General features: G+C 40.7%; 1 protein-coding gene across 4 annotated transcripts in view; it reads left to right on the top strand.

The window, feature by feature from the left end:
• The window catches only part of SYNE1 (spectrin repeat containing nuclear envelope protein 1), a 359,148-nt gene that overhangs the window by 295,043 nt on the left and 37,942 nt on the right, over positions 1 to 26,163 (top strand). For 2 of the 4 annotated variants that reach the window (XM_084890175.1, XM_084890176.1), the window contains 6 exons: positions 3,026 to 3,260; positions 5,459 to 5,653; positions 8,278 to 8,403; positions 10,089 to 10,244; positions 15,198 to 15,356; positions 18,461 to 18,627. In XM_084890175.1, the coding sequence (XP_084746301.1) occupies positions 3,026 to 3,260; positions 5,459 to 5,653; positions 8,278 to 8,403; positions 10,089 to 10,244; positions 15,198 to 15,356; positions 18,461 to 18,627 (1,038 nt within the window). Of the gene's footprint in view, positions 1 to 3,025; positions 3,261 to 5,458; positions 5,654 to 8,277; positions 8,404 to 10,088; positions 10,245 to 15,197; positions 15,357 to 18,460; positions 18,628 to 24,279; positions 24,387 to 26,163 lie in introns of those variants that run through there. The other 2 variants (XM_084890178.1, XM_084890177.1) reach the window with 1 other exon arrangement.

The raw sequence follows: 26,163 nt of genomic DNA, 5'->3' as shown, positions 1-26,163 counted from the left end.
GAAATCACCTAGCCAACCTCTGCTAGTAATCTGTAAGAGACTGGGATTAATAAATAGATCAGAATGAATTGTATCAATGAGGCATCAATGGTATATAAACATACGCTTCTCATATTCTTCTATGATTATAGAATTTTATTCCTAAAAGGAGCTCTGAGATGGCTAGATCATCCCTCTAACTTATAGATGAAATCTTGAGGCCTAAAATGTGAATTGATTGGACTAAGGCTACAGAACTTACGTAGCACAGAACAGAGCCTAGAACTGGTGTATCTGGTTTTGAGTCGAGACCAGCCAGCTCTCTCATACCTTGCTAATTCCACCAGATTTGAAAATGGTGGGCTGCCTTCAGTCAGCCTGCTTCCTCTTCCTGTACTTAGCAGACTCTTAATTTAAAATGCAGGCATACCAGGGCCACAGACAATAGTGAGGTGAAGGCCTGGAAAGAGGACAGGAACAGGGGTTAGGAGGTCAAGGGGAGAAAAAGGGGGACATCTGTAATATTGTCAACAATGAAGATAACTTTTTAAAAAAAATTAAAATGCAGGAGCTCTGTGGTAGGTGAGTTGATGTCATACTACATTTACATTCCCTGGGAACCATATTGTGCAATGCCATCTAGACTCCATGGTGATACTTGCAGAATAAACCTCATTTATTTTATTACATGTGTATATCTTTCTCATATTTAGGATCAGTAATTGTGATTATCATTAGTATTATTAAAAAAAAGAAATCATTATTTTTATTAAGAAGCTGTGGAGTTGTTGTTTTTTTGGTTGTTTTTTTTTTTAATGCCTTGGAAGCAATTTTAGTTTTAAGTGGCTATTTCTTTGGAAGAACATGAAAGATTTCTATGGTTAAACTTGGAACAACAAAATGTGATACCGTATTTATTCCAGTCTAAGTAAGCCAAATTTAATGTGAACTTTACAGAGAATTTAAGTCCCTCAAAAGAAGACAGATTTAGATTCGATCAACTTATCTTTTGCTTTATCCTCCCTTAGGCAACCCTATAACAATATTACAAAAGTTTGAGTCATTAAGTAGAATAAAATTTAAAAGGCAAGCGCAAGCCAATGTCTATTAAATTTTCAATGTTATCAGTTAGGGAAAAAGACCAAGGGAGGAAATTATGAGGGTTGGACTGGAGAATCATTTTGAAAGTTGCAAGTGAAAAAAATTTTTTTTGGTTAGAACATGTTGACAGTAGGAAGGCCTCCGATTACAAATGCACTGTGTTTTAAGAGCTCATTTATAACGTCTGCTTTGTAGAGCTCAAGTTCAGCCTAAGAACTGTGTCATGCTTTTAAGCAGTTCTTCATGCTGGCAGGTAGCTCAGGACTGCTCTGCTCTGCAGAGTGTGGTTGCAGCTCCAGGAGACCTTGGTTGGCTGCCTGGCCAGTAGCGGGTAGGCAGGGCACTTCTCCTGTGCAGGGTATGCTCGGGTCCTGGAGTCACATGCTTTCAGAGATGAGAAATGCTGGTAGCGTTTAGGGAGGTCTCATTAACCAGCTCATCATCTTTGGTTCTTCTGCAAGTAGATGGTGAATATCAGAAATATTCTTTTAAAAACAGAAGCACTGAGAGTACTTGTGGTCACAAACTCAGAGTTCACAGTGGCCCTAGGTAATAGGAGTTTCCAGGACTATGAGCCCTAAGAATCAGTCCAGTTCAGATCTGCAGGAGGAGAAATCACATTTCCCGGGAAGAAAAGCAGAACTAACATGATAGAGAAAGAATGAGTAATGTTCCACATTAGCACTAAGACTTGTGAATAACAGTATCATCTATAAAGAAACTCATTCTATTGGGGACTAGGCAAACCAGTTTCAGAGCTACAAGATGAAGGATAAAGAAAACTCAATGAATCACTGCCAACATTTCTAATTGTTTAAAATATAGTTTTATTGGTTTCAAAGAGGAAAGAGAGAGGGATAGAAACATCGATGATGAGAGAGAATCATTGGTAGGCTGCCTCCTGAACACCCACACTGGGGATTGAGCCCACAACCCAGGCATGTGCCCTGACTGGGAATTGAACCTCCTGGTTCATAGGCTGACACTGAGCAATGCCAGCCGGGCAAGGCAACATTTGTTAAAGATAGAAAATACAGAAGTAGAAAAAACAAGCTAAAAAAATCTGGTATTATTTACCTGGAAATTGAAAAGACTTCAGTAAAAGTATACAGACAACCTTTGTATTGTGATGACCAGGGCTGTTTATTGTGAGGGAATACTGAGAGTTCATGGAATACAGTGTGGTTGGATTTTTAAAAATGTTTTAAATAACAAAATTTTATTTAAGTGGTTCCTGATTCTGGCTAAAATCAACCAGTTTTATTCATTCAAAGTGGCTTATAATTCCAGCTGAGGACAGAGGTTATAAAGAAGCATTGCTCACCATTTTCTCCTGCTGTGCACACACCAGGTGCTGTGGGCATGCTGCAAGCATTTCTATAGGTGGCTCAGGGTGAGCATTTGGGGGGCATTCCCATTGCAGCTGCTGCCCTAAGCCCCCTCCTCTCTCATGCACTCGGCATTGATCTCATCCATATGCCCTCGGCCTGTGCTGAAACGTGAGAATACTCACTGTTTTCAAGCCCCAATATTTTAATTGTTATTCATTTATATATATATTTTAAATTATTTTCATTGATTTCAGAGGAAGGAGAGGAAGAGAGAGGTAGAAACATCAATGATGTGAGAGATTCATTGATTGGCTGCCTCCTGCTCATCCCCTGCTGGGGATTGAGCCTGCAACCCGGCATTGCCCTGCCTGGGAATCTTAACCTTCTGGTTCCTAGGTCGATGCTCAATCACTGAGCCACACCAGCCAGGCTTGTCGCTCATTTTCAAATGTGCTGGCAATAGACCTGACAACAGAGCATGGCTTGATATTTGAAAACCTCTGCCCTAGATCGCTTTTCAGGGCCTGCAGCCATCGAGTCTGTGGACGTTTGCTGATAACGTACCCTCATTCATGGTCACAGCGTTTTCTCCTGTGCGATTGTTTGTTCCCCAGGGATGAGTTCAACCTGAAACTGACCCTCCTCAGTCACCAGTGGCAGGGAGTGATTCGCAGGGCCCAGCAAAGGAGAGGCATTATCGACAGCCAGATCCGCCAGTGGCAGCGCTACAGGGAGATGGCAGAAAAGCTCCGCAAGTGGTTGGCCGAAGTGTCCCATCTCCCCGCCAGCGGGCTCGGGAGCGTGCCCATGCCGCTGCAGCAAGCGCGGACCCTCTTCGATGACGTGCAGGTGAGGGCAGAGCACTGTCTGAACCGCTCCTGCCTTTCCGCTCTGCACACTTTCCCGGCCTCCCTTTCTCAGAGGGTTCTGGAGTGACTTTGGGATGAGGACAAACGTTGTTCTAAGATGTCAACAGAAACATAGAAAATGGCTGCTTTTCAAAGGCCTTATTTATTTATTTATTTATTTTAAATATATTTTTATTGATTTCAGAGAGAAAGAGAGGGAGACGGAGAGGGAGAAATAGAAACATCAATGATGATAAAAAAAATAATTGATCAGCTGCCTCCTGCACGCCCCCTACAGGGCATCGAGCCCACAACCTGTGCATGTGCCCTTGACTGGAATCAAACCCCGGGCCCTTCAGTCCCCAGGCCAACGCTCTATCCACTGAGCCAAACCACTAGGAAAAGGTCGTGTTTAATGTTGAAAGTTTGGTAGGTTCCAGCTTTGTACAAACTCTCCCTCCTCTTCACACACCCAGGCCACCCAGCAGCTCCTTGGTTCCCATCAGGGATGGAGAGGAAAGGGAAGGACAACCTAGCATTGACTGTACTTATTTTACTCAGGAGCCATTTAAACAGTTCGCTGGAGTCTTCCAGCCCCTCACTTTCACCAGCCTTGGAATTGGATTTGGGATTCCAGCTTCCTAGATAGATACCTTCTGGCTTTCTCATCAGTCTGTCCCTGTGTACTTCATGGGTCCCTCTTCCTCTGAAGGTCACTGTTCCCTGCTTTCTTCCTCCTCCTCACTTCTCTTGTAGACCTCATGTACAGTGTGGCTTCAATGGCATCCTACCAGCAAAGAATGGCCAAATTGGTATCTTCGGGCCACATTTACACCCTGAGCTTTCAGCTCATGTAATTTATCTGCCTTTTAGGTTTATGTGTATGTGCTTCACACACATAGCATACTCTGTGGGTTCCAGCAACATCTGGGTTCTCTGGACCAACCATTCTCCATCAGTCCATTTCCCATGATCCCGATCTGAGGAAATGTCATCACCAGCTAGCGGTCTATCAGTCAGGAGCCAAAGCTACACTCTTCTTTTTCTCTCCCTCCCTGGGTCTAATATTTCTCATTTCTGTCCCTACTGCCTCTGCCTTAGAGTAGGCGCTCATGGTTTCTTGCCTAGACAGACGATAGCTTTCTAACTTGTCGTAGTTAGAAAGATCCAGTACATGCTCTTCTTTAACTGCATTTTCTATGCTGCTGCTTTCAGCAATCACGCCATTTTCCTGCTTAATATCCTGTGAATCTCAGTCACTTGTATTTTCCAAACCAAATTCCTATGCAAGGTGGTCTTGCCTCATCTTCTTCCGCTTTTAGATGCATCCTACATTCCAGCCACTGGAAACTGCCTCCAGGGCCCTAAATTCGTATTTAACTTGTACAGCAACCAAGCCCGTCCTCATTTCTCTGCATGGAGGTGTCCTCTCCCTGACTCCACCCTCACATGACACCAGGTCCTTAGCCTGGTTGTGTTTATATTATATGTCTTTCAAGACTCACACAGGCATTACTATTTTGAGGGAGCCCCTGTGTACCCCATGTGGGTTAGATATGTGATCACTGATCTTCCTTTGAATTAGTTTGTTTATATTAAATATGAATTACAAATGTTTTCTGTGAAAGAAATATAAAGATCATAATAAAAATTTTTAAAAGCACATCCACACACACACACACACACACACACACATAAATGTGACAATGTGCTCCCTGTGCATGAATTTTACAGAGGAATTTTCATATTGTCTCATGATTTTATTTAACTGGAAGCAGATACTAGGCCTCTCCCTATTGACTTCTCATTTATTTTTACTTTTAAAAAATATATATTTTATTGATTTTTTTACAGAGAGGAAAGGAGGGATAGAGAGTTAGAAACATTGATTAGCTGCCTCCTGCACACCCCCTCCTGGGGATGTGCCCGCAACCAAGGTGCATGCCCTTGACCGGAATTGAACCTGGGACCCTTCAGTCCGCAGGCTGAAGCTCTATCCACTGAGCCAAACCGGATAGGGTGACTTCTCATTTATTTACATGGAGTTTTATTCATGCACAAAATATTTGCTCCGTTAATGCTTATAGGATAAAAGAGGGCATGCTGTGTCCGCAAAAATCCAGGGTCATTAAAACATACTTGGAATAGGGAACCGATGAAGGAAAGAACGAGAAAGTAAACAGCTACGCTTCCTTCCAGTTCAAGGAGAAAGTGTTCCTGCGACAACAGGGCAGCTACATCCTGACCGTGGAGGCGGGCAAGCAGCTGCTGCTCTCTGCGGACAGCGGGGCCCAGGCCGCCTTGCAGGCCGAGCTCACAGACATCCAGGAGAAGTGGAGAGCCGCCAGCGTGCGCCTGGAGGAGCAGAAGAAAAAGCTGGCCTTCTTGCTGAAGGTAGGCCCAGCCCTCCCTCCTGCAGATGGAGCAGAGTTGCAAGCTCAGCCCGTTGGTGTCCTGCAAATCAGATAACGCCCAGGTCCTTGTCAACCTGCGGTGTTCTGACCTCCCGTACCTTATTTACGACTTTGTCCTGTCTTGCCTAAACTGGAAAAGTCTCTCCATTTGCAGCAGTTTGTCTTTCTGGTAAATCTCCCAACAAAGTTGTTTTAAGTCTAACAAGACCATCCAAGTGGTGAATTCTGATGGATGGCCGGTGCTAAGCCAGGAGCAATGTGATGACTGTATAAACCCAGACAGGAATGCAAAAAGTAGATTCCACTCCCTAGTCTAAGACTCCACAGTGGTTTTCAAGATGGATATATCTTACTTTTATAGCAGGGAAAGAACTGTCCAGCAAGGTACTCTTGATTTGATCTTAGCTAATCCAAGGGCGTTGCTATAAGATAAAATCTCCAGGAGCTGTGTTAAGCCTGTAGTTGGATTCTGATTGCATGCTGATCATACAGCAAGTTTAGGGAAGTGTAGGTTTATCCAGATTTTCCGCAATTTGCTTTTCTCCCTCACTTTTCCAAGCCATTTCTAAATATATCATTAAATCAGCAGTTGAAAAAGAGTATGGGCTCTGAACTTAGTTAAACCCAAGTTAAAACTATAATATACAAACTAATCTGGTTGACTCAACCTCCCTCAACCTCAGTTTCCTCATCTGTAGAGTGGGTATGATCCTTCATACCACATTATGAGGATTTAATGAAATATTGAAGGTAAATCATGATGGCACATATCAAGCCCTCAATAAATGATGCTAATTGTCATTGTTAATAATATCATTTTTTAAAAAGTGAACACAGCTAAATACTAAAGATTTAAATATGTTGATACTCACCAACATTTTAATGTGATTGTCTATTTAAATCAGCCTATAACTTTTTGGATCAAAGGTGATTACTCAAGTGAATAGAATACATTTTATGGTTAGTGTTGTGTGTTTTTTTTAATACTTAAAGTGTGCACACCCATTGGGTTTATCCAACTAAATTTTATTTAATGATATATTACCTGGGTGTGGGAAACAAAAATGTCATTGGACATTTATTAAAGAACAATTACTTGCAACACAGCTTAATTCATCAGTAACACAATATGCCGGATTCCTTTTTCTTCAGCTTTGCTTTCGGGAAAGCATTAAAGACATTGCAAGTCATTCTGTAGAGAACATGTAAATCATATGTTTTTCTTTATCTGTGCTGGGATTATTGGACACATTCCTAGGACCTAATAAGGCGAGATAGTTGACTCACTGCATTTGCTTTTCTTGTCAGTCTGTTTGTTGGCATGTGAAACAGCCATTTTGATCGATGTCTGCAGACTGTGGGACATTTCGCTATTTCCTTATAACTCATGTAGTAAAGAGACTTGGCTATAGCTTCAGAATCTAAGCCATCCTTGAAAGGGAAATCCCCATACTTTTCTTGTTAAAGTTTATTTTATCTTAAATCACACACGAGGTCCTACTTGCCTAAGGAGTTTATGAAACTAAATTTTCATGTTTGGACAGCCTCATATTACTGTATCTTCCCTCCCCACAGCTATTACAAAATGCTTATCTATTTTTATTTCCTAATTTAATACGCTAAATAAATGTGCCAAAAATGTAAGCATTATAATTCTATGTTCTGTGTGGTTACCTACTTTACTGCCGCTCTTAATTTTGTTATAATAAATAGGGACTTGATTTTCCCTTTTGGATCAATGAATGTTCATTGACTGTGGATTGATAGGTTTCAAAATGGGTGATGACTTAGTTGAGAATGCTGTTTGATTTAAGTAGAAAGAGGATCTTTCTGTTTACTCACTTTGCTTAGCATTGATGAACTCAGTGTGGCCTAGAACATAGAGGTATTTTAATAAGGGGAACTAGAGCAGATCTGACCATGACCCACTATTTGCTTGCTTGTTTGTTCCTGGTGACTAGGAAGAGAAAAGGAGGTTACATATTACTCTAGGAAATTCCCTAAAAATGAAATCAGAATCTTGAGCCAAATTCTCAGGTCAGTGAGTATGGGAGCACTCTAGTCAGCACTTCCTAAAGAAGACAGTTTCAGTAAATAGCACCTCTGGATCGCTGTGGTAAGGCACCGGGAGAGAACAGAGAAAGAAATTACTCCAAGAAGGATGGGGAGTGATGGAAGAGATAATGTAAGGAAAAAATGCAGCATGATTTGGTACCACACGAATTATTAAAAGCAACTCTAGTTGTTTTTCTTTGGAACTCGGTAACTTGAGTTGTGGGGAGGGATCCCTGGGTTGGGTTTAAGGGAGGGGGGAGCCAGGAATAGGACTATTAGACAAAATCAAGGGGATTTGTTTAGTTGCATTTAATTTGCATTGGCACTGAGACAGCAGATAAGAGTTCATCCGTAGATAGGGTGCTGTAAAGAATCAAGTCTCTATTATGATTTTTGTATTTTCTTTCTTTTACTTTTTTATTACAAAAGAAATACATGTGTCTGATAAAAAAAAATCAGGTAATAATTGATGTATGAGAATTCAGAGGGTATTTTTCTTCTAAGTTCCTACAAAAGAACACATAGAATTTCTTTCTCCTCCCATTTTAGGACTGGGAGAAATGTGAGAGTGGAATAGCCGAGTCTCTAGAGAAACTGCGCACTTTCAAAAAGAAGCTTTCCCGCCCTCTGCCGGATCATCACGAAGAGCTCATTGCGGAGCAGATGCGCTGCAAGGTGAATGCCTGGGCTCAGCTTTTTGGTTGGTTTCTTTGTTTGATTGTAATATTTTGTTTTATTTCAGAGAGGAAGAAAGAGGGAGAGAGAGGGAGAAGCATCAATGATGAGAGAGAATCATTGATCGGCTGCCTCCTGCATGCCCCCCATACTGGGGGTCGAGCCTGCAGTCTGGGCATGTGCCTTGTCTGGGAATCGAACCATGACCTCCTGAATCATAGGTCGATGCTCAACCACTGAGCCACACTGGCTGGGCTGCTACTTTTTTCATCTAAATACCAAATCTGATGTTTGAATTGTAGGTTAAAAACTGTTGTCAAAAGAGGGAAGCCTTTGCACTGGCATGGCAACTTAATATGTCTATGGATATAAGCAGGAACGCTGCATGTTTAATATACCCGGATGATTTGATCTTTCAGCCAAATCCTGTTACCATGGGATCCCATCTCCCAAAATGCACGGCACTGACACACATGCCCTGCTATTAAGTTTGGAGATGATAAGTTTGCACTTTGGTCCAGTTCCCTTCTGCTCTTCCCCCAAACCACCCTCAGCAGCAGCGCAAGACAATTACCTGAAAAATTCAGGCTGGAACTTTATTTGCTCAGATTGCCCAGGACGTTAGCCTCTGACAGTGCCGTTAATTGCCTTTGCCTTTGGGAACTTGTCTGCGATGTGAAGAGACAAAAAGAGAGGGGAAAAGCCATGTGAAATACTCTATATATTAGATTAGCTGGAATCTAAGATCATGAAGAGCTGGCAAAAAGCATTAGTTATGCAAATTGCAAAATCTGTTCAAACATTGCAAAAACTAATGTCAAATTATTCAAATATTTTTTTTTTATGATTTTTTTCCTTAAATCAGCTCTCTCCAAAATCAGAAGATATGTGTTTGGACAAGTTACTGAAATAAATATCTAATCCTGCAAAAAACGCATTCAGCCCATTATTTTAATTTGAGTAAAATTATCACTAAACCTCAACTTTTACCTTATAACTCTATATCACAATATGTGTTTGAATATGAAAGTTCAATCGAAGAGCTTGAGTTTTAAAAATATATATATTATTAATATGATCAGTAACTCAGAACTAGAAAAATGGATGGGCCAGGGGTTTCTGAAGTCAAGTTTAAAAGTAAAGAAGGTCAATGAGGTAATGCAACTTCAACTCTCCAACTTAGAAAAGACGATCAAAACCGATCAGTGAGCTGAAACCGGTTTGGCACAGTGGTAGAGCGTCGGTCTGCGGACTAAGAGGTCCCGGGTTCTATTCCAGTCTAGGGCATGTACCTTGGTTGCGGGCACATCCCCGGTAGGGGGTGTGCAAGAGGCAGCTGATCAATGACTCTCTCTCATCAATGTTTCTAACTCTCTCTATCCCTCTCCCTCTCGGTAAAAAAAAAAAAAAAATCAATAAAATATATTAAAAAAAACAAAAAACGATCAGTGAAACGATGAGTAGATGGTGGAAGGATTCTGTAGGCAACCAGGTATTTTATCAGAACTTGGAAAATTATAAAATTATGCAGAGGAAAATAACTAGCTACCAAGTTAGATGTTCAAACAGAGAGTGGGGTGGAGAGGTAATTTTATCAAGAAGGGATTGCGAATACATTTCAGAAATTGTTGAGGATGAATGTCCATGAGTATTCAAGTCTGCCTGCTGGTTTGCCTTTAATCTAGGAGTTGGAAGCTGCAGTGGGGAGCTGGACAGATGACCTGGCCCAGCTGACGTTACTGAAGGACACCCTCAGTGCCTACATCAGCGCTGAGGATGTCTCCATGCTGAACGAACGTGGGGAGCTTCTGCAGAGGCAGTGGGAAGAGCTGTGCCGCCAGGTGAGAGGAGTTCTAGACTCTGCACTAGCTCAGGGAGCTGGAATACCTCCCCACTTCCCTTCCACTCTGTCTAAAATCCAATGGAAAAATATCTTCAGGTGAGGATTAATAATAACAAATAAGAAGTCTAGAAATCATAAAATCCGTGCATATAAGAATTTTTCTTTCATATGAAAATTATGGCTATTCTTTGAAACTTGAGAGTCAGACTTAGGAAAAATAGAAGGTAACAAGTGTGCTTTACATCGTGAATGGTAAAGGGCATTGATCTGAAATGTCAAGTGGCCCACTTTTGGATGGGTCTCATAACTCACAGTAGGCAAAGAAGGAGAAATCTGTTATTACAGATATAGTTCAGATGAACTTGGGGCCATGGACACAGGATGCAGTGTGCGGATGATGTTTTGTTGAGTTGTGCAGTTGAAACCTATGTGGTTTTGTGAACCAATGTCACCCCAATAACTAATAAAAAATATTTTAGATGAAGGCAAATTATGTCTTACCATTGCATGTGAGATGCATTCATTCAAACTGGATTTTTCTCTCTCTTTCACTGGCTTGCATAATATTTTTAAGAGGAAGCACAGTTCTGTGGTTCATGGTTGTGGTTTTGCTAGGTAGATATTGGTGGTCTGTTTCTTACTTTCAACATGTGAAAACCATTGTTTTCTGTGCGAGTTTAGATAATACTGTGGGGCTGGTTCTGTCCATGGCACATTGTTACTGCTGATTTATCATGGTTATTTTTAATAATTCAAATTATAATTGCCTTCTATGTGTGCAATACCTTGAAAGAGACCCCAGATTGAGTTTTGACTTGGAAACGAAAGGAAAGGATTGGTGGAAAGGTAACAAGACATGCGAGGCAAAAGGAATAACATTGATTAAAGGCTCTCAAGTAAAGAGCAGTCCCTGACCTTGAGTCTTGAGACCACACCCTCCAGGAAGCAGGGACCATGCTCCTCCATGTACCTGGTTGTCTTACCTGGCACATAATAGGCTGTGATGCATATTTTTCCCATCAACCAGTCACTATCATTGTGAATTTCACAAGCTATAATAGATGCCGCCGCTAGTATCAAGTTTACAATTGAACTGAGACTAAAATCAGTCAGAAGCATCTATACAGTGAAAGAAAAACTGGGTATAAACAAGATAAAACAATGTATAAAGATGTAAGCAAATTTAGGGCAATGTGAATTGCGGAGAATGAAGAAAATGCCTGCTGAAGAGGATACATTTTGAACTGAGATGGGAGCAGAGGCAATGCACACGGCCTGCCGGCCGTGAGTTTGACATGCTTGGTGAGGGTGTGAGCAGATGTGTTGGACATGGTGGCAGCTTAAAAGAGACAGAGGGGTGGAACAGGGGCCCTGCCTGGGGAGAAGCAGGTGTGGAGGATGAGGAAGAGACACTTGAGAAGGAGCCTGCTGTGCCTCCCCTCTCAGGCCAGCTATGCTCCCATAAAGATCTCTCCCTTCCTCCCACTTCCCCCAACACTAGCAATGCTTCTCTTCATGCTTCAGAAAACAGAGTTCAAGAAGCTTATAGACTCTTAATTCAGTTAACATCAACAAGAAATTTGTTGGTAGGTCAATTTCCCTCTGTTTGCTTAGATTAAAACCCAGAAATTTCTCAGGCCATAAGCAAGAGGAAAATTCTGGAGCTCACTTGGTAAAGGTGTGAAAAGTTTCCTACAAATGCATGCTATCCTTTTAAAAAGGAGAAACGTAGGAGGCGATTTTCATAAATGTGCTAATGATTTTAGTTAAAAATTAATTAGCCACATTCCACATATTCTTAGTGAAGAGAGTGAGAAATTTACTTAGAGTATGATAATGTCAATCATATGTTTTATTATTATCTGAATTTTTTAATCCAAAATCAATACATTACATATTTTTAATGTAAAGATTTATCATGGTATGTCACATAAATGAAAGCTAATTTGGTGGGTACAAATAATGAAAAATGATCACAATACTGTTGAGTTACTTTTATATTATTTGTTTTTCTCAAAATTCAGCAACATCTAGCACTACTTGCTGACTTAATACTTTCCAGGATGTTATGTATAATGATTTGGACCAGATCCATTTCTCTGACTAATGGATGTCTATAAAGCTTTCAGAGAGATGAAACTTTAGAAAGAGTCCTCTGAACTCCACATCCCTTTTTGTCTGTGCCATTGTGGTCAATGTACTGTTCTCCTCCTCCCTCTTCCCTTCTCCCTCCTCCATTCTCCCTTCTCCCTCCTCCATTCTCCCTCCTCCCTCCTACTCTTTCTCCTTCTCCTCCTTTTCCTCCTCCTCCTTTGCACCTGGGAGTGGACTAAAACTTAAAAAAAGAAGCAGGTTGAATATATAGTGTTTCTAAAAACTTTCTATATCGAGTATCTTAAGGTACCAAGCTAAAGCATACTTATCTCACATTACTTCAATCTAAAAAAAATTAGTTAGTAAATCAGTGAGAGTTTACCCATGGTCAAGCCAAAGGAGCCACCAGGATAGAAGAGTAAGGAGGAATATACTAGTAAATCAATTACTAGGTCTTGACTTAGTGTTTCCGGAGACGTTCTATCAAGTATAAAACCACAAAAGGAAGTGAGCTTGTGTCTAGGTCTCATTTTCAAAGTTACAGATGGGTTTGAAACACAGCACTGCTGCTCTGCCAAGAGCAGGGAGTCTGTGCAGGTTCCAATGGGAGCTGTGGATGAGCAGGGGGAATTAACCAGGACTTGGGTGAGGATGCAGAAGATGCGCCGTAAGTAGACTCGGAAGAGGAGAGTTCATATAGAAAAGTGTCCTGTTTTCAAATAGGCCCCCCAGATGCTTGGCTGTGACTGTGCGGCCACATAGGTCATGTTTGCTTTTATTGCTGTTTGGTTTTGTAGCTCTGTGTGCAATTCTAGTTGAGGCATAAATATATCTCATTGTGATAGCTCGGTGTTTTTCACATTGTCATGGTAAAAATATTTGAAGTAGAGGAGGATGTGCTTCCTGTTCAGCTGCCTCACTCTGGAGGTTTTAGCCAGCGCTCGTCAGCTGTTGGCAAAAGCAGTATGTGTATGCCCTTGAGAAAATGTAAGTGCTAAGCGGGTAAATTGGAGGGTTTCAACTGAACCAGAGAAAGAGATGTTAGCGTTCCCTTATCGTGCAGCTTAAATATTAGTCTTACAAAGCACAAGGAAAATACTGTCCCCATTAAAAATTATATCTTTTGAAAAACTTTTGGCGCCAGTTTGTAACCAGAAGTGCAAATTAATTAAAGTTTACCTGTTTCTCTCCCAGCTCTTGCACTACGTAAACAAATGAAAGCCACACTTCCGGTGTTGATCAGTTCTAGAGATATATGTATATTCTAGCTGCTTGGTGGAGCTATAGAATGCATGAATGTCAAGGAGAAAAAAAAAAAGGAAAACTGAAATGATGCCCTAGAGTCATATACAGTGGTTGTAGTATATCAATGACCAGTTTTTGTGAAGTCTAGTATTTACTGGTCAATTTCTTAAATTATTTTATTGTTTGTATTGTAGTATGAGCCTACTGTACTCCAGTGTATAGGACAATGCTTGGTAGACACTGGTTTACTGCAAACAATAGACATTTTTTATTGAATGTATTAAGTTGACATTGGTCAATAAAATTATATAGGCTCCAGGTGTACAATTCTGTAATACAGCATCTATAGATTGTACGGTGTGTTTACCACCCCAAGTCCAGACTCCTGCCATCACCATGTATCTCCCCTGTACCCTCTTTTACCTTTCCTCATCTCCATTTCCCTCCTGTAATCACCATACTTATAGACAATAAATATTTGTTGAGTTTTGGAACCAAACTTAAGATTAATTTACAAATGAAAAAAAAAAAAAGTAAGGCTTAAGAGAAGATTATTAGCTTTGCTCTGACCAATTCATTAGTAAATGATGAAGACTGTTTGGAATCTCAGCTGTGCCCAGATATTTGGTCATAATATTATATTACAGCCCAAGCTTTACTGCTTCTACCTCGTACCGACTATAAATAAATGCCTCCAATGCATCTAACCTCTGTTCCTATCTCTTGAATGTGGATAGTACTACCTTCCTCTTAGAGAAATAGGTACTATTTTTCCCTGAGGCAATCATCTTTCCTGCAGCTGTGGTTGAGAAAAGCCCTAGAATTCATTCTTGTCCAAGGTCAAGATTTGGGAGAAGAGGAAGCTACACATAGCAAGATCTATTAATCCTAAGTCTCAAGGGCAAGAGTGTCTACTTTTTTTTTTTTTTTAGGAGGGAGGGGGGAGAGGAGGGAATGGTTGCATTGAGAAGTTCCAATTCGGAAAATATAGTTTCAGCTTGGACATCACTGAACAAGAACCATCAGCTGCACTCTTGACTCTCTGAATGAAAAAGGAAAAGTCACATTCACCAGAAATTCAGAATCGTAGGGGTCCCAGATACTGTGCACGGTGTTGTCCGAGTTCTAGAGGAAAGGGGGGAGGGAGGAGGGAGAGTAGTCCTTTCCTGGTGCTGTCTGGAGTAGCTTAACATCGGTGACATTTGTCTCCAAAACTTGCAACCTGTGTTTTCTTAATCTTTTCCACTCTTACCGGAATCCATCCCAGGTAAATTCACTATTTATTTTTAGTTTTACTAAAAACGTTGGATTTTCTTAGTAAAAGTGCACCATCCTGTATTCTATTCACAAAGAACCATCTGTCGGGTGAAGCTGGAGTGTCAGCACCTGTAATACATCACTGTGTTGTGTCTCCCCAGGAGGAGAGGACAGGGTTCAGGTCTCCCACCTGTGTTTCAGAGCAGTGTTCCCAGGACTGACCTCAGGGAGCAGCACCTGAGGAGACGCACTGCTGTTCCTATCGGTCCTCCCAGAGTTTGCTGGCTGCTTCCCTCTGGGTACGAGCTCCACTCTAACCATCCTTTTGCGTTTTTGCTCATTTTCAACTTTCCAGCTCTCCCTACGGCGGCAGCAGGTCAGTGAGAGGCTGAATGAATGGGCGGTCTTCAGTGAGAAGAACAAGGAGCTGTGCGAATGGCTGACTCAGATGGAGAGCAAAGTTTCCCAGAATGGAGACATCCTCATAGAAGACATGATAGAGAAGCTCAAGAAGGTATGGGACGCCTGGCGGCATCTGTTTCCACCCCTCCTAGTGCTTAGGTCTGTGTGAAAGGTACGGATTGGCCTTGCTCACGATTACTTTCCATCAAAGCAGCACTCTCTTACAAACGTTTCACCTTTTTAATATAAAATAAACTGGCATAGAAAGGCCTCCTTTACTTTAAAAATATTTCCTTCTTTTAGTTTCTTTGTTTATTTTTAAGTTTACATTTTATTTCTCCGTTACTGTTTCCATTCAGTATTATTTTGTATTAGTTTTAGGTGTACAGTAGAGTGGCTAGATAATCATACACTTGTAAAGTGGTCCCCTGATATTTCAAGTACCCACCTGGTAGCATAGTTATTACAATAGTATCGACTCTATTTTCTACACTTAGCCTTGCCTCCCCCGGGACTAGTCTGTAACTACCAGTTAGTATTTCTCAATCCCTTTACATTTTTTCCCCCAGCCCCCCACCCCCCTTTACACCTGGCAACCCTCAGTCTGTTCTCTGTATCTATGAGTCTGTTTCTGTTTTGTTTGTTCATTTAGCTTGTTTCTTACATTCCACTTATATGTGAAATCACATAGTGTTTGTCTTTCTACAGAGAATATTTTCAATTAGTGATATTTCCCACATAGTTGTGAACGATCATTATGTTTTAGGTTATGTTTCTTACACATATCCCATCTGGTGTACAGTGTCGCCTCCACTTTCTGTTCATTACCTGTCTCCAGTGGGAGCCCCACGGGACACTGAGCTCCCCTGGAACAGGGACTAGGTGTGTTTGGTTCCTCACTCCATCTCCTTCACCCAGAATAATGCCAACTTCCCATAAGCTTTGTGGTAGCCTTCCCGGGGTCTCTTCCCTTCCTTTGGTAAGAGTACCTCCAAGGTCTCTGAAAACAAATAAATGGGTATTAGGAAAAGTTTTCTGTTTTTATGCACACATGCACAGAGAAAAATTAAAACTCCAAAGCAACACGTAATATTAATTTACTTCAGAGGTTTCCACTTACATTGCAAATTCTAAGGATAAACATTTGTGTTTTTGATATCATAATCCTTTCAAATGTGGGCTGAGGTGACAGAGATGTCATGTAAGCATCTGCTAACAGCTCTGCTAGTTTCTGAGCATCAGAGAATGTACCACTAGTCATGATTAACATACTGTAGATGTAGTGAAGTTTTCTATAGAATAAATGTTGGCTAAGTCTATCTACATTTTCATTATGAAATTCAAGATGCATAGTTCAGGGATGAAAAAAAAAAAACTAGCTCTGGAATGATATACAGTTATAATTTAAAATATAGAAAAAATTTAACTTTTTACAGTTAATTTTGTTACACTATTTGGCACAATATTAGGAATCATCTTTAAAATATTAACTTTACTATTTTGTATATAAAATAAGTTATGGAATTTAAAAAGAAGTTCTTTATGAGTGTGCCTCTTGTGCTGTCTCTTTTGTAAAGGAAAATAACACTGTGGCTCGGCCATTTTAGTGATATTCGCAAAAAGCAATTAATAAACAGACTGTAACCAAGACACTGGTGTCTACTAGCATTAACAGTTAAAAACATTTTCATCTGAAAGACATATAAATATTAGGCTTAGAGTAATTCATTTGAAATAAATACTTCTCAGTAAAATTATCTCAAATGTATGGTGAAATATTATACCTATTAGTAAGTACATCCAATGTATTGGTCTTTGAATCCCAGGGTGTTGAAGTAATATAAAGAGGAGTGTAGGTGGGGTATGGCCCAAGGATAGCACTCAATGCTGCGATACAGTAAAATTTCACTGGCTCCTCTCATTTTGGGGAGGTCTTTGTGCTTAGGTAACTGACATGAAAGCTTAGCTCTGTTTTCACCCTAACTTAAGAGCAAGAGAAGGTTAAAATGTTTATGCTCCTATAACACCTGTCTTCATATATTATGTTGCTGAGAAAATATTTGTTCCATAATAAAGGCCTAAGTCAAAAATGAAAAGGTTGACTTGAAAGATTGGGTCTTGTCACTCTGGAAGAGGGTAGGAGGGTCATTGGATGGGGAGTGCAGGTATAGGTGGAGCGGAGGTACCTGCCAGCATCACTTTAGTCACAGCATCGAGTGGCTTATCTCTTGCAGATAGGCCACATGTAGCCTGTCTCCTCATCCACAGCAATCCTGAAGAGGAGCTAGTGCTGAAACTGGTAAAGGAAGAGCATTTGAGACCCATTGATTCTCTAGACTAGTGCTTATTAGTCTTAAGAGTTAATTTGCCATTGATTTATGTGTTAAAAAAAAACATTGACATATTATAGAGGATGTCTCTTTAAAATGAAGGTACTATTCTTTTTAAAAATATATATTTTTTTAATGATTTCAGAGAGGAAGGGGGAGAAAGATAGAGTTAGAGATAGAGATAGAGATAGAAATAGAGATAGAGATAGAGATAGAAACATCAATGATGAAAGAGAATCATTGATCGGCTGCCTCCTGCATGCCACCTAATGGGGATCAAGCCTGCAACCTGGACATCTGCCCTTGACTGGAATTGAACCTGGGACCCAGGCTGATGCTCTATTCATTGAGCCAAACCAGCTAGGGCAAAAGTACTACTCTTAAAAGATTTTGCATCAATAACGATTAACAAGCACACACATGTACACTTCATTTATATGATTTATATGTCAAACACACACACACACACACACACACACACACACACACACCATATAAGCCCCTGGGGCAGCTATTTGTATGAGAACTGTCAGGTTGGTGGTTACAAAAAGGTATAATATCCCAGCATTAAAATCCTCCAAGTTTTGTCTTTTTTTTAAATCTATGTGTGTTCCTTTGTTTTTTAATGCCCATTTTATGTAAATAGAAAGCACCCCCTATTCCCTTATAAAATACTTACATAAAAATGCAATGTGGACTCTGCATACATACATACTGCAAATAACAGATTCCACGCTGGCTTGCGGGCATGGACGGTTATTCAGTGTTCCTCATGTCGGAACTACTTCCCAACAATAGGAAACTATAATTACCATGCTCCGAGGAGAGCCAGGCTGCACGCACAGGAGTATGCTTCCTGACCTCTGGGATTGCTATTTCTGCGCAGGATTACCAAGAGGAAATTGCTGTTGCCCAAGAGAACAAAATACAGCTCCAGCAAATGGGGGAGCGACTCGCCAGAGCCAGCCACGAGAGCAAGGCCTCCGAGATCGAGTACAAGCTGGGGAAGGTCAATGACCGGTGGCAGCACCTGCTGGACCTCATGGCAGCCAGGTAAAAAGGCCTGTCAGCGGGACAGGCGGGCACAGTTTAACCCATTCCCTCCGCCTTCCAGCCGAAGATAACCCAACACCTCTCTCTGGGTCCTTTATCCACCCTTTTAGTTCACACTTTTCTCAAAAATGCCACCTGCATTAACTTTAAAAATGCTCCTTATTTCATCGGTGTAGTGGTGTTTGCAGTTCGCTGAAAGTCATGTGCAATCAAAACGCTTTCCCAGGAAAGGCATTCTTTTTTCAGACCTTCCTGGGTATTCAACTGCTGCTGAGGAAGTGAAACTGGTCGAATGAATGAATGAATGAATACTTGAATACTTGAATGGATGTTCTGTATGGCAGTTAGGAGACTTGTAATGAAACAAATGCTACTGATTTACAGCCTTTTTGAAGTTACCTTCAATATTCTGTTTTTTAAAGTATTTAGTCAAAAAGAAAAATAAAAGTGATCACATGCCTACTATATATCTGGTTAGCAAAGGAAAACATCTAATCATTGCCACTCTGCTCAGTTGTAAAAATAACCCGCTGCTTTATTGCAAATTTGTCCTTAGCGTTAATAGCTGTAAGTGTCTGCCTTCTCTCTGGGAAAAATAGTGCATTCAGATTTTGTTGCAGGAGGGCAGGGTGAGGAAAACAGATAAAAATAAAAAATAAAAATATATAAGGGTGTCTACTAGCTTATAAACATTTGATATGATTGAATGAGGCACCCAAGTATTTGATATAAAAAGAGGGAATGACTAAGTAGATGCTTTATTTTAGGTGAACTTTGCTTCATGCTGGAATGTAGGCTCCATGAAGACGGGACCTTTGTCCACCCTGTCCACTGTGTATCACAGACATCAAGAGCCTGAATGTGATTTGGGCTCAATAAATATTTGAATGAATGGATGAATACTTGAATACTAGAATGGATATTCTTTATGGCAGTTAGGAGATTTGTAATGTAACAAATGCTACTGATTTGCAGCCATTTTGAAGTTATCCTCAATATGCTGTTGTTTTTTTTTAAAGTATTTAGTCAAAAGTGTGTGTGTGTGTGTGTGTGTGTGTGTGTGTATACACACACACTGAGGAGCCAGATTATTATAATCTCTGAATGCATAATAATATGGCCACTGAGTATAAAGGCCTGGTGAATTTGTGCATGGGTGGGGTCCATTGTATGAATTCATGCATGGGTGGGATCTGGCCAGCCTGGCCAGGGGGAGGGGACATGGGCAGTTGGCAGGCTTGACTGCTGGTTAAACTCTGTTCGAGGGGACAATTTGTATATTAGCCTTTTATTATATAGGATATACACTGAGTGGCCAAATTATTATGCATTCAGAGATCATAATGATCTGACCACTCAGAGTATTTACATTCAATAAAAAAAGGAGTAAATGTTTAACTACTTTCAAAGTATTTAACAATAGCACTGTAATAGCTAACATCTATTGAACCCTGTTTGTGCCAATGATCATGCTACAGGCTTCATACACATCTTCTCACATGTCATTCACCATGCCTTTTGAAGGGAGTATTATGATCATACCCATTTTCCAGATGCAGAGGCTGAGGTTTAGGTTTGCTCATGGTCACATACATCCCGAGTGGCAGAGCCTGTACTCCCCGACTCCCCAGCCCATGTTCCAGAGCACTGTGCTCTCCGACCTGCCAAACTTAGGACTTCCTTGTCTCTGTTCTAGAAAATACAATTACAAAGAAATTGGGTTCTTTTATTTATTTCAACAACCTAATGTCCCAATCGTTTGTTTGTAAAGGACTGACCATGTAACAGTGAGTGAGAGCTTTTGAGAATACAGAGGCCCTTTCTTCAAGGAGATCATGGTAGAAATACAGACAGGCAAAGACATGAAGTAAAATGACGAGCCACATGCTCTACTCATGCTACCAAAAAGAGATGGGAACATACGGTTCAAATAAAGCTACTCTAACGTTTATTCAAAAGTAATTTTAGGACCCCAAGGCTATAGTTTGGGCTTCTCAGTCACTGAGAACAAAATCTTATTTCAGGAGGAGAAATTGAACTCCCTTGTGCTATAAATACCCTTGTTAGGGAAGTCACCCCCTTGATAAACATCCCTGGATTCTTTCGGTCCAATTATGACTCATGGATTGGCTTGCATTCCCATGTAATCCAAGCAAAGTAGTTAATAGTCTTTTTTTTTTTAATGTTTAGTGGCTAAATGGTATAGAACATTATGGGGATGCACTATGTGAAAGTTGTTTTAAATTAAATATGATATAATTTAATCATAAGCAGCTAGCTTAGTATATGCCCAGCTGTTAGCCCATATTACATCAAATGGTTTAGGTGATTTTTCCTCAAAGTCATGTGTGTGTTTTTATAACTTTAATGTCTGGTTTTTCAAGGGAGAATTTTTACATGTTATTTAGTTCATTTTTCTAAAAAAAAATACACACCAGTAAACTAGAGTCAATTAAATATCTCTAAGGTATGCATACTTTGCACAAGTCACAAAAATGCTTGAGGTTCCTTCTTTTGTGGAGTCTCATCACACACAGCTCTAACTCCCTCGGGAGACTTTTGTATACGTTGTCCACTTCTGTCTCCTTCTGAAGCGGGCCAGATGAGACGTTGACCATTGAATTGTCCTGGAGGTGTTCATAGTTTCCTTGAGGCCTTTCCTAAATGACTATCCATCACATTAGCTTTCCGTTTCCTTGTTTATCAGAGCTTCACCCATGCACAGGCTAAATGGCCATCTCCACACCCATCTTCCAGGATGATCTGCCAGCTGAAATATTATATTAAGTTTTCATGCGTCAGTCTCACTCACCTCTCTTTCCTCTTCCAACTTTATTTTCACACTGATTCATTACCACAAAGCGTAACATAGTTCTGCTTTTTGGTGTGGCTATGTGTTCTGGTGCTCTTGTGGCAATTGGAAAGGCTGTTTTTGAAGATGATCATATCTCCAGGTCAGTAGCTTCCCAACTAACAGAAACATGGAAAAGGGAGAAAGACAGAGATTTGGGCACACAATGCAACAGAGAAGTCTACACTTTATATAATCTTATTAACCAAATTCACTCCAATAAATTTAATAAGAATACATTTAATCAACCAAATTCACCCCAATAAATTTAATAAAAATACATAAAGAGAAGGATAAGGAAAAAAGAAAGTGAGACGAAGAAAGAGAGACAATATTCACTGATACTAATTTTGCCACCACATATGAATAGAATGCATAGTTGTGAATCAGCTTCCTATATCGCCAGTGGGTTGACCATTCTGAGTACAAAATACCGATGTCTTTTGCATTGCTTGTTCAATTGTCACCAAGCATTATCAGTATTTGAGGGCAACAAAATTTGCTCAGTTACTTTCATGGCTCAATGGATAAGTTTTAGTATCCTGTCCATACTTTTTAGGCCTGCTCAGTTCAGTGTAGCAGTCACTAGCTACATGTGGCTATCTGAATTTACTGAAATGGAATACAAGTAAAACAGAGTTTAGTTTTCATTATAATCCATTGTACTGGCCGCATTTCCAATGTTCAGAATCCACATGAGGATGAAGGCTATGTTACTGACTAGGCACTGCAGACAGAATATTCCCATCATCTCAGAAAGTTCTTTTTTTTTTTTTTTTTTTAAATATATTTTATTGATTTTGTACAGAGAGGAAGGGAGAGAGATAGAGAGTTAGAAACATCGATGAGAGTCATCGATCAGCTGCCTCTTGCACACCCCCTACTGGGGATATGCCCGCAACCAAGGTACATGCCCTTGATTGGAATTGAACCCGGAACCTTTCAGTCCCCAAGCTGACGCTCTATCCATTGAGCCAAACCGGTCCCGGCTCATCTCAGAAAGTTCTATTGGTCAGCGCTGGCTGGCTAAGACAATTGAAAGCATTTCTGAGCCCTGGTTTTCATTAAGTCAACATCAGAAACAGTCACCACTCTAATTCCTATAAAACTGTCTTCAAGGATCCTGCCTTTCATCTGGCCAGTGAACCCTATGCAAAAATCCACATACCAATTTTTCTGGAGCTCCGGGGGGACAGGAAGTCTGTCTTGCAGCATGAGTTGTTCTGTGCTTCTTACACTAGGAAATGCACTGTTGAACATTTCCCACCTCAGGATATGGGATTGTCAGACTCAAGCTATTTGCTCTGTTGCAAAAGCTTGTCGCCTGTTAATAAATTCATGACTGATATATTCCTTTAACCAGAGTTTTCATTTTATATTACTGCTTGTAAAAAATAACTTCTCAGAGGAGTGATTGTTGTATTTTTTTAAAAATCACAATAGGCCATCTTTGAATAGAAAGGTTTAAAATAATTTTATTTATAACTAAGTATTCTGGGGTATGTTTCTTTTTTTTTTTTTTTAAGTACTTTAATTGATTTCAGAGAGGAAGGGGGAGAGAGAGATTGAAACAATGATGACAGAATCATTGATCGGCTGCCTCCTGCACATCCCCTACTGGGGGGTGGATCCCATAACCCAGACATGTGCTCTTGACCGGAATCGAACCCAGGACCCTTCAATCTCTTAGGTGGATGCTCTATCCACTGAGCCAAACCAGCTAGGGCTGGAATATATTCCTTATGTAAAATACAAGTTTGCTTCTTTTACAAAGAGTGTTTCTCTTTAAAAGGAGTCCGCTCACACAGCCAGAGCCCATCATCTTGTTTTATTTTACTTGCAATTCACTTAGCAAATGTATTTATTTATTTGTTATTTATTTGTGTATTTGTATACCTTAGTCCAAGAAGGATTTAAAGCAGCCAGCATGAGTCACATTGTATTATATTACCAGTAATTAATAATTTGAAGTTTATTTCCTTTAAAAGCTAAAATTATGAAATTCATAGAGACTCAGAGCGGAAAATTTGGCAACTTGAAATTCACAAAAGTAAAACAGTGATCTGAAATTCCACCAAGCAAAGGAACAGATACTTTTTAAAAATCACCTTACAGTGAACATGTTATTTTTATCATATGTCATTATTTTAAAAAGACAAGGCTTTGAAAATGTAAGGGGAGAATAACATTTCTTCATTATCTCTCATGCGCAAATAGTCTATTCCTGGGTAAGACCAAGCACTCTCCAGGGACTAGCTTTTCCATCCCACCGTACCGACCAACCCCTGAAACCCCTACTTACACCTCTTAGCTGGCAAGGAAACTGAAGAAAAGGAGAAGTTGCTCCTTTTTGCTCCTGCAGTGGGCTGGACTTGTGGAGGGTTGTTCATTTGTTTCTTTGCATTTAGATGATTTAAGGTTTTCAACTATCCTTCCCAAGTTAACAAATAGCCCTCCAGGGAAGTGGCCGGTCCCTGCAGGGCGACGGAGTGTCTGCAGCCGCCTTATTTGTGGTCTCCTCCTGTCCTTAGACCCAGCCTCCCCCTCCTTGCAGATTACCCGAGCCTCTTCCCCTGCTCACACTCGTGGCCCACATTCCAGGAGCTCAGGCCTGGCACATGCTAATGAATGTGGGTTTTATTTAGCAGCATGACCACTTGTCACTGCCCAGTGTCATATTATCGGGCAGAGACTTACCAACATTTGTCTGGATCGAGCATTTTCATAGTTGCAAACACAGAGCGGGGACACTCTCCTCCCCACGGGGCAGTTAGCCTTTTCGCTCTGCAGAGCTGACTTCTGCAAGTGGCAGCTTCATGGTGGTGGCGGAAGGTCTGCGGGCCCTAAGGATGGCGGAGGACGGCGACGTGGACGCAGATCTCCCGGACTGTGACTGCGATGTCACCAGGCAGGCATCTCCCCGGGTCCCTTCCGTTGTGCGTAGCTCCCGGGTTCCATGGGCTTGGCAGGTGGGAGCTCCACTGCGTCCTCGTGGTGGTTGCCAGGGCGAAGAGGAGAGGATCGGGTTAGGAGATTGTTGGCTGGGGACTCCTAAGGGTTATCTGGGGGCCTGTGTTCTGGTCCCCCTCCTGGGCCCGTGGAGCTGGATGAGAAGGGTGATGAGCCTGGCGATGGCTTGGCATCCCAGTTGTCTCCGGACTGTATGCGTCATACGGGGGTATGGCTACAGTAGGGAGCCTGAGACGCAGGAAAAGATCCAGTCAGTCCATCCTCTGCTATTTAAAGGCTGGGCTCCCGAGGAAACCGAAATTCAGCGGTAGCCAGATCACACCAATAGCTGAACGCTCTCCCATTATTAAGCACAAACCTGCTCATGGTTGAAGGGCCTGTGAGAGAAACAGTTGGTTCTGTTTAGATTTGATTACTAACTAGTATAAAGGTTTGGAAACATATGCAACATGTAGAAATGTATTTCTAAAATAGTAACTGGGCACCGGGCAAATGTTTTCTTCATGATTTTTCCAATGAGAATATTATTGTCTCGGTAATTTTCATTGAACTGTTTAAAATTCATTTTCGTATTCCATAACATCCCCCAAATAAATTCCTACTGCTGAGTAGGATTTATTAATGATCCTTCTGGTTCTGTTATAGTAAGGATATAAGTTTTTGGTTTTGGTTTGTGGTTGGTTCTACCTAAATAGTTTGAAGGAATGTAGTGAGATGTATCTATTAGGGGTTTGTGTGTGTGTGTGTGTGTGTGTGTGTGTGTGTGTGTTCATGGGATAATGCTAAGCATTAAGAAGCTGGACAACTGGATTTAGTAGCAGACTCCTTCCCCAGCAAGGTCAAGTGCCCATGAGGACTGTGGAAGGAGAACCATAAGCTTCAGGGACTTAGAGATTTAACCGGCTTATAAACGCACCCAGTCCTGTGACGTCAGTGTACATCTATTTTGAATTCTAATCCTGGATGCTAACAAAAGAATGTTGCTCAAACTTCTTATAACAGCAGATTACATTAACATATTGTGACCCTTTCTCCAAGGATTTCCTTTAAGGAAATGGAGGAAATATAGAACATTTTGGCTTAAGGAAGAATGATCCTTGTCCTGCAAATACCAAGTCTAATAAACTCAAGGGAGCTGTATGAGGGTTTTCCTACCCATTTTTCTCTCTCACGCATAATGTATTTGTTATTTGTAGTCAAATACACTTGTTTAAAAGATGAAAAAGGAGAACCACTTAAACATTCACCCCATTGACTTCACCAAGATTTACACATTCATTCGGAAGAGGAACTTGTCCCTAATGGACTATATGAACAAGCATTTCCATGTCACGATGCCCTTGACACATTGCACACTAACTGCTCAGACTGTTGGAATTCCTTCAATATTAGACTAGATAGCTAACCCTGTAAACGATTTGGCTGGTATAGACAATATCCCGTGGAACAACCTTAATTCGCATCTCTTTGTGCCTTGGATCTTTTAATCATTTTTGCCAGCAAATTTTGAACCAAGAAAATCAATTTTAGTACAATTAAACCATTTGCAAATGTTGGACCTGGAGGAAGATGTAAAGATTCACTTCATTTTAACGAATTAATATCAAATACATTTAAAAAGAAAATATGTTCACTAAGAAAAGGTATTTTTACTTAGAATAGTGATTATTAATGTTTAGCAGGCACTTAAGTAATGCACAACTTTGTGCAACGCT

This window comes from Pipistrellus hanaki (assembly GCF_964339955.1).
Source record: "Pipistrellus hanaki genome assembly, chromosome: 7".
Taxonomy (NCBI): domain Eukaryota; kingdom Metazoa; phylum Chordata; class Mammalia; order Chiroptera; family Vespertilionidae; genus Pipistrellus; species Pipistrellus hanaki.
This window is presented reverse-complemented; position numbering and strand designations above follow the sequence as displayed.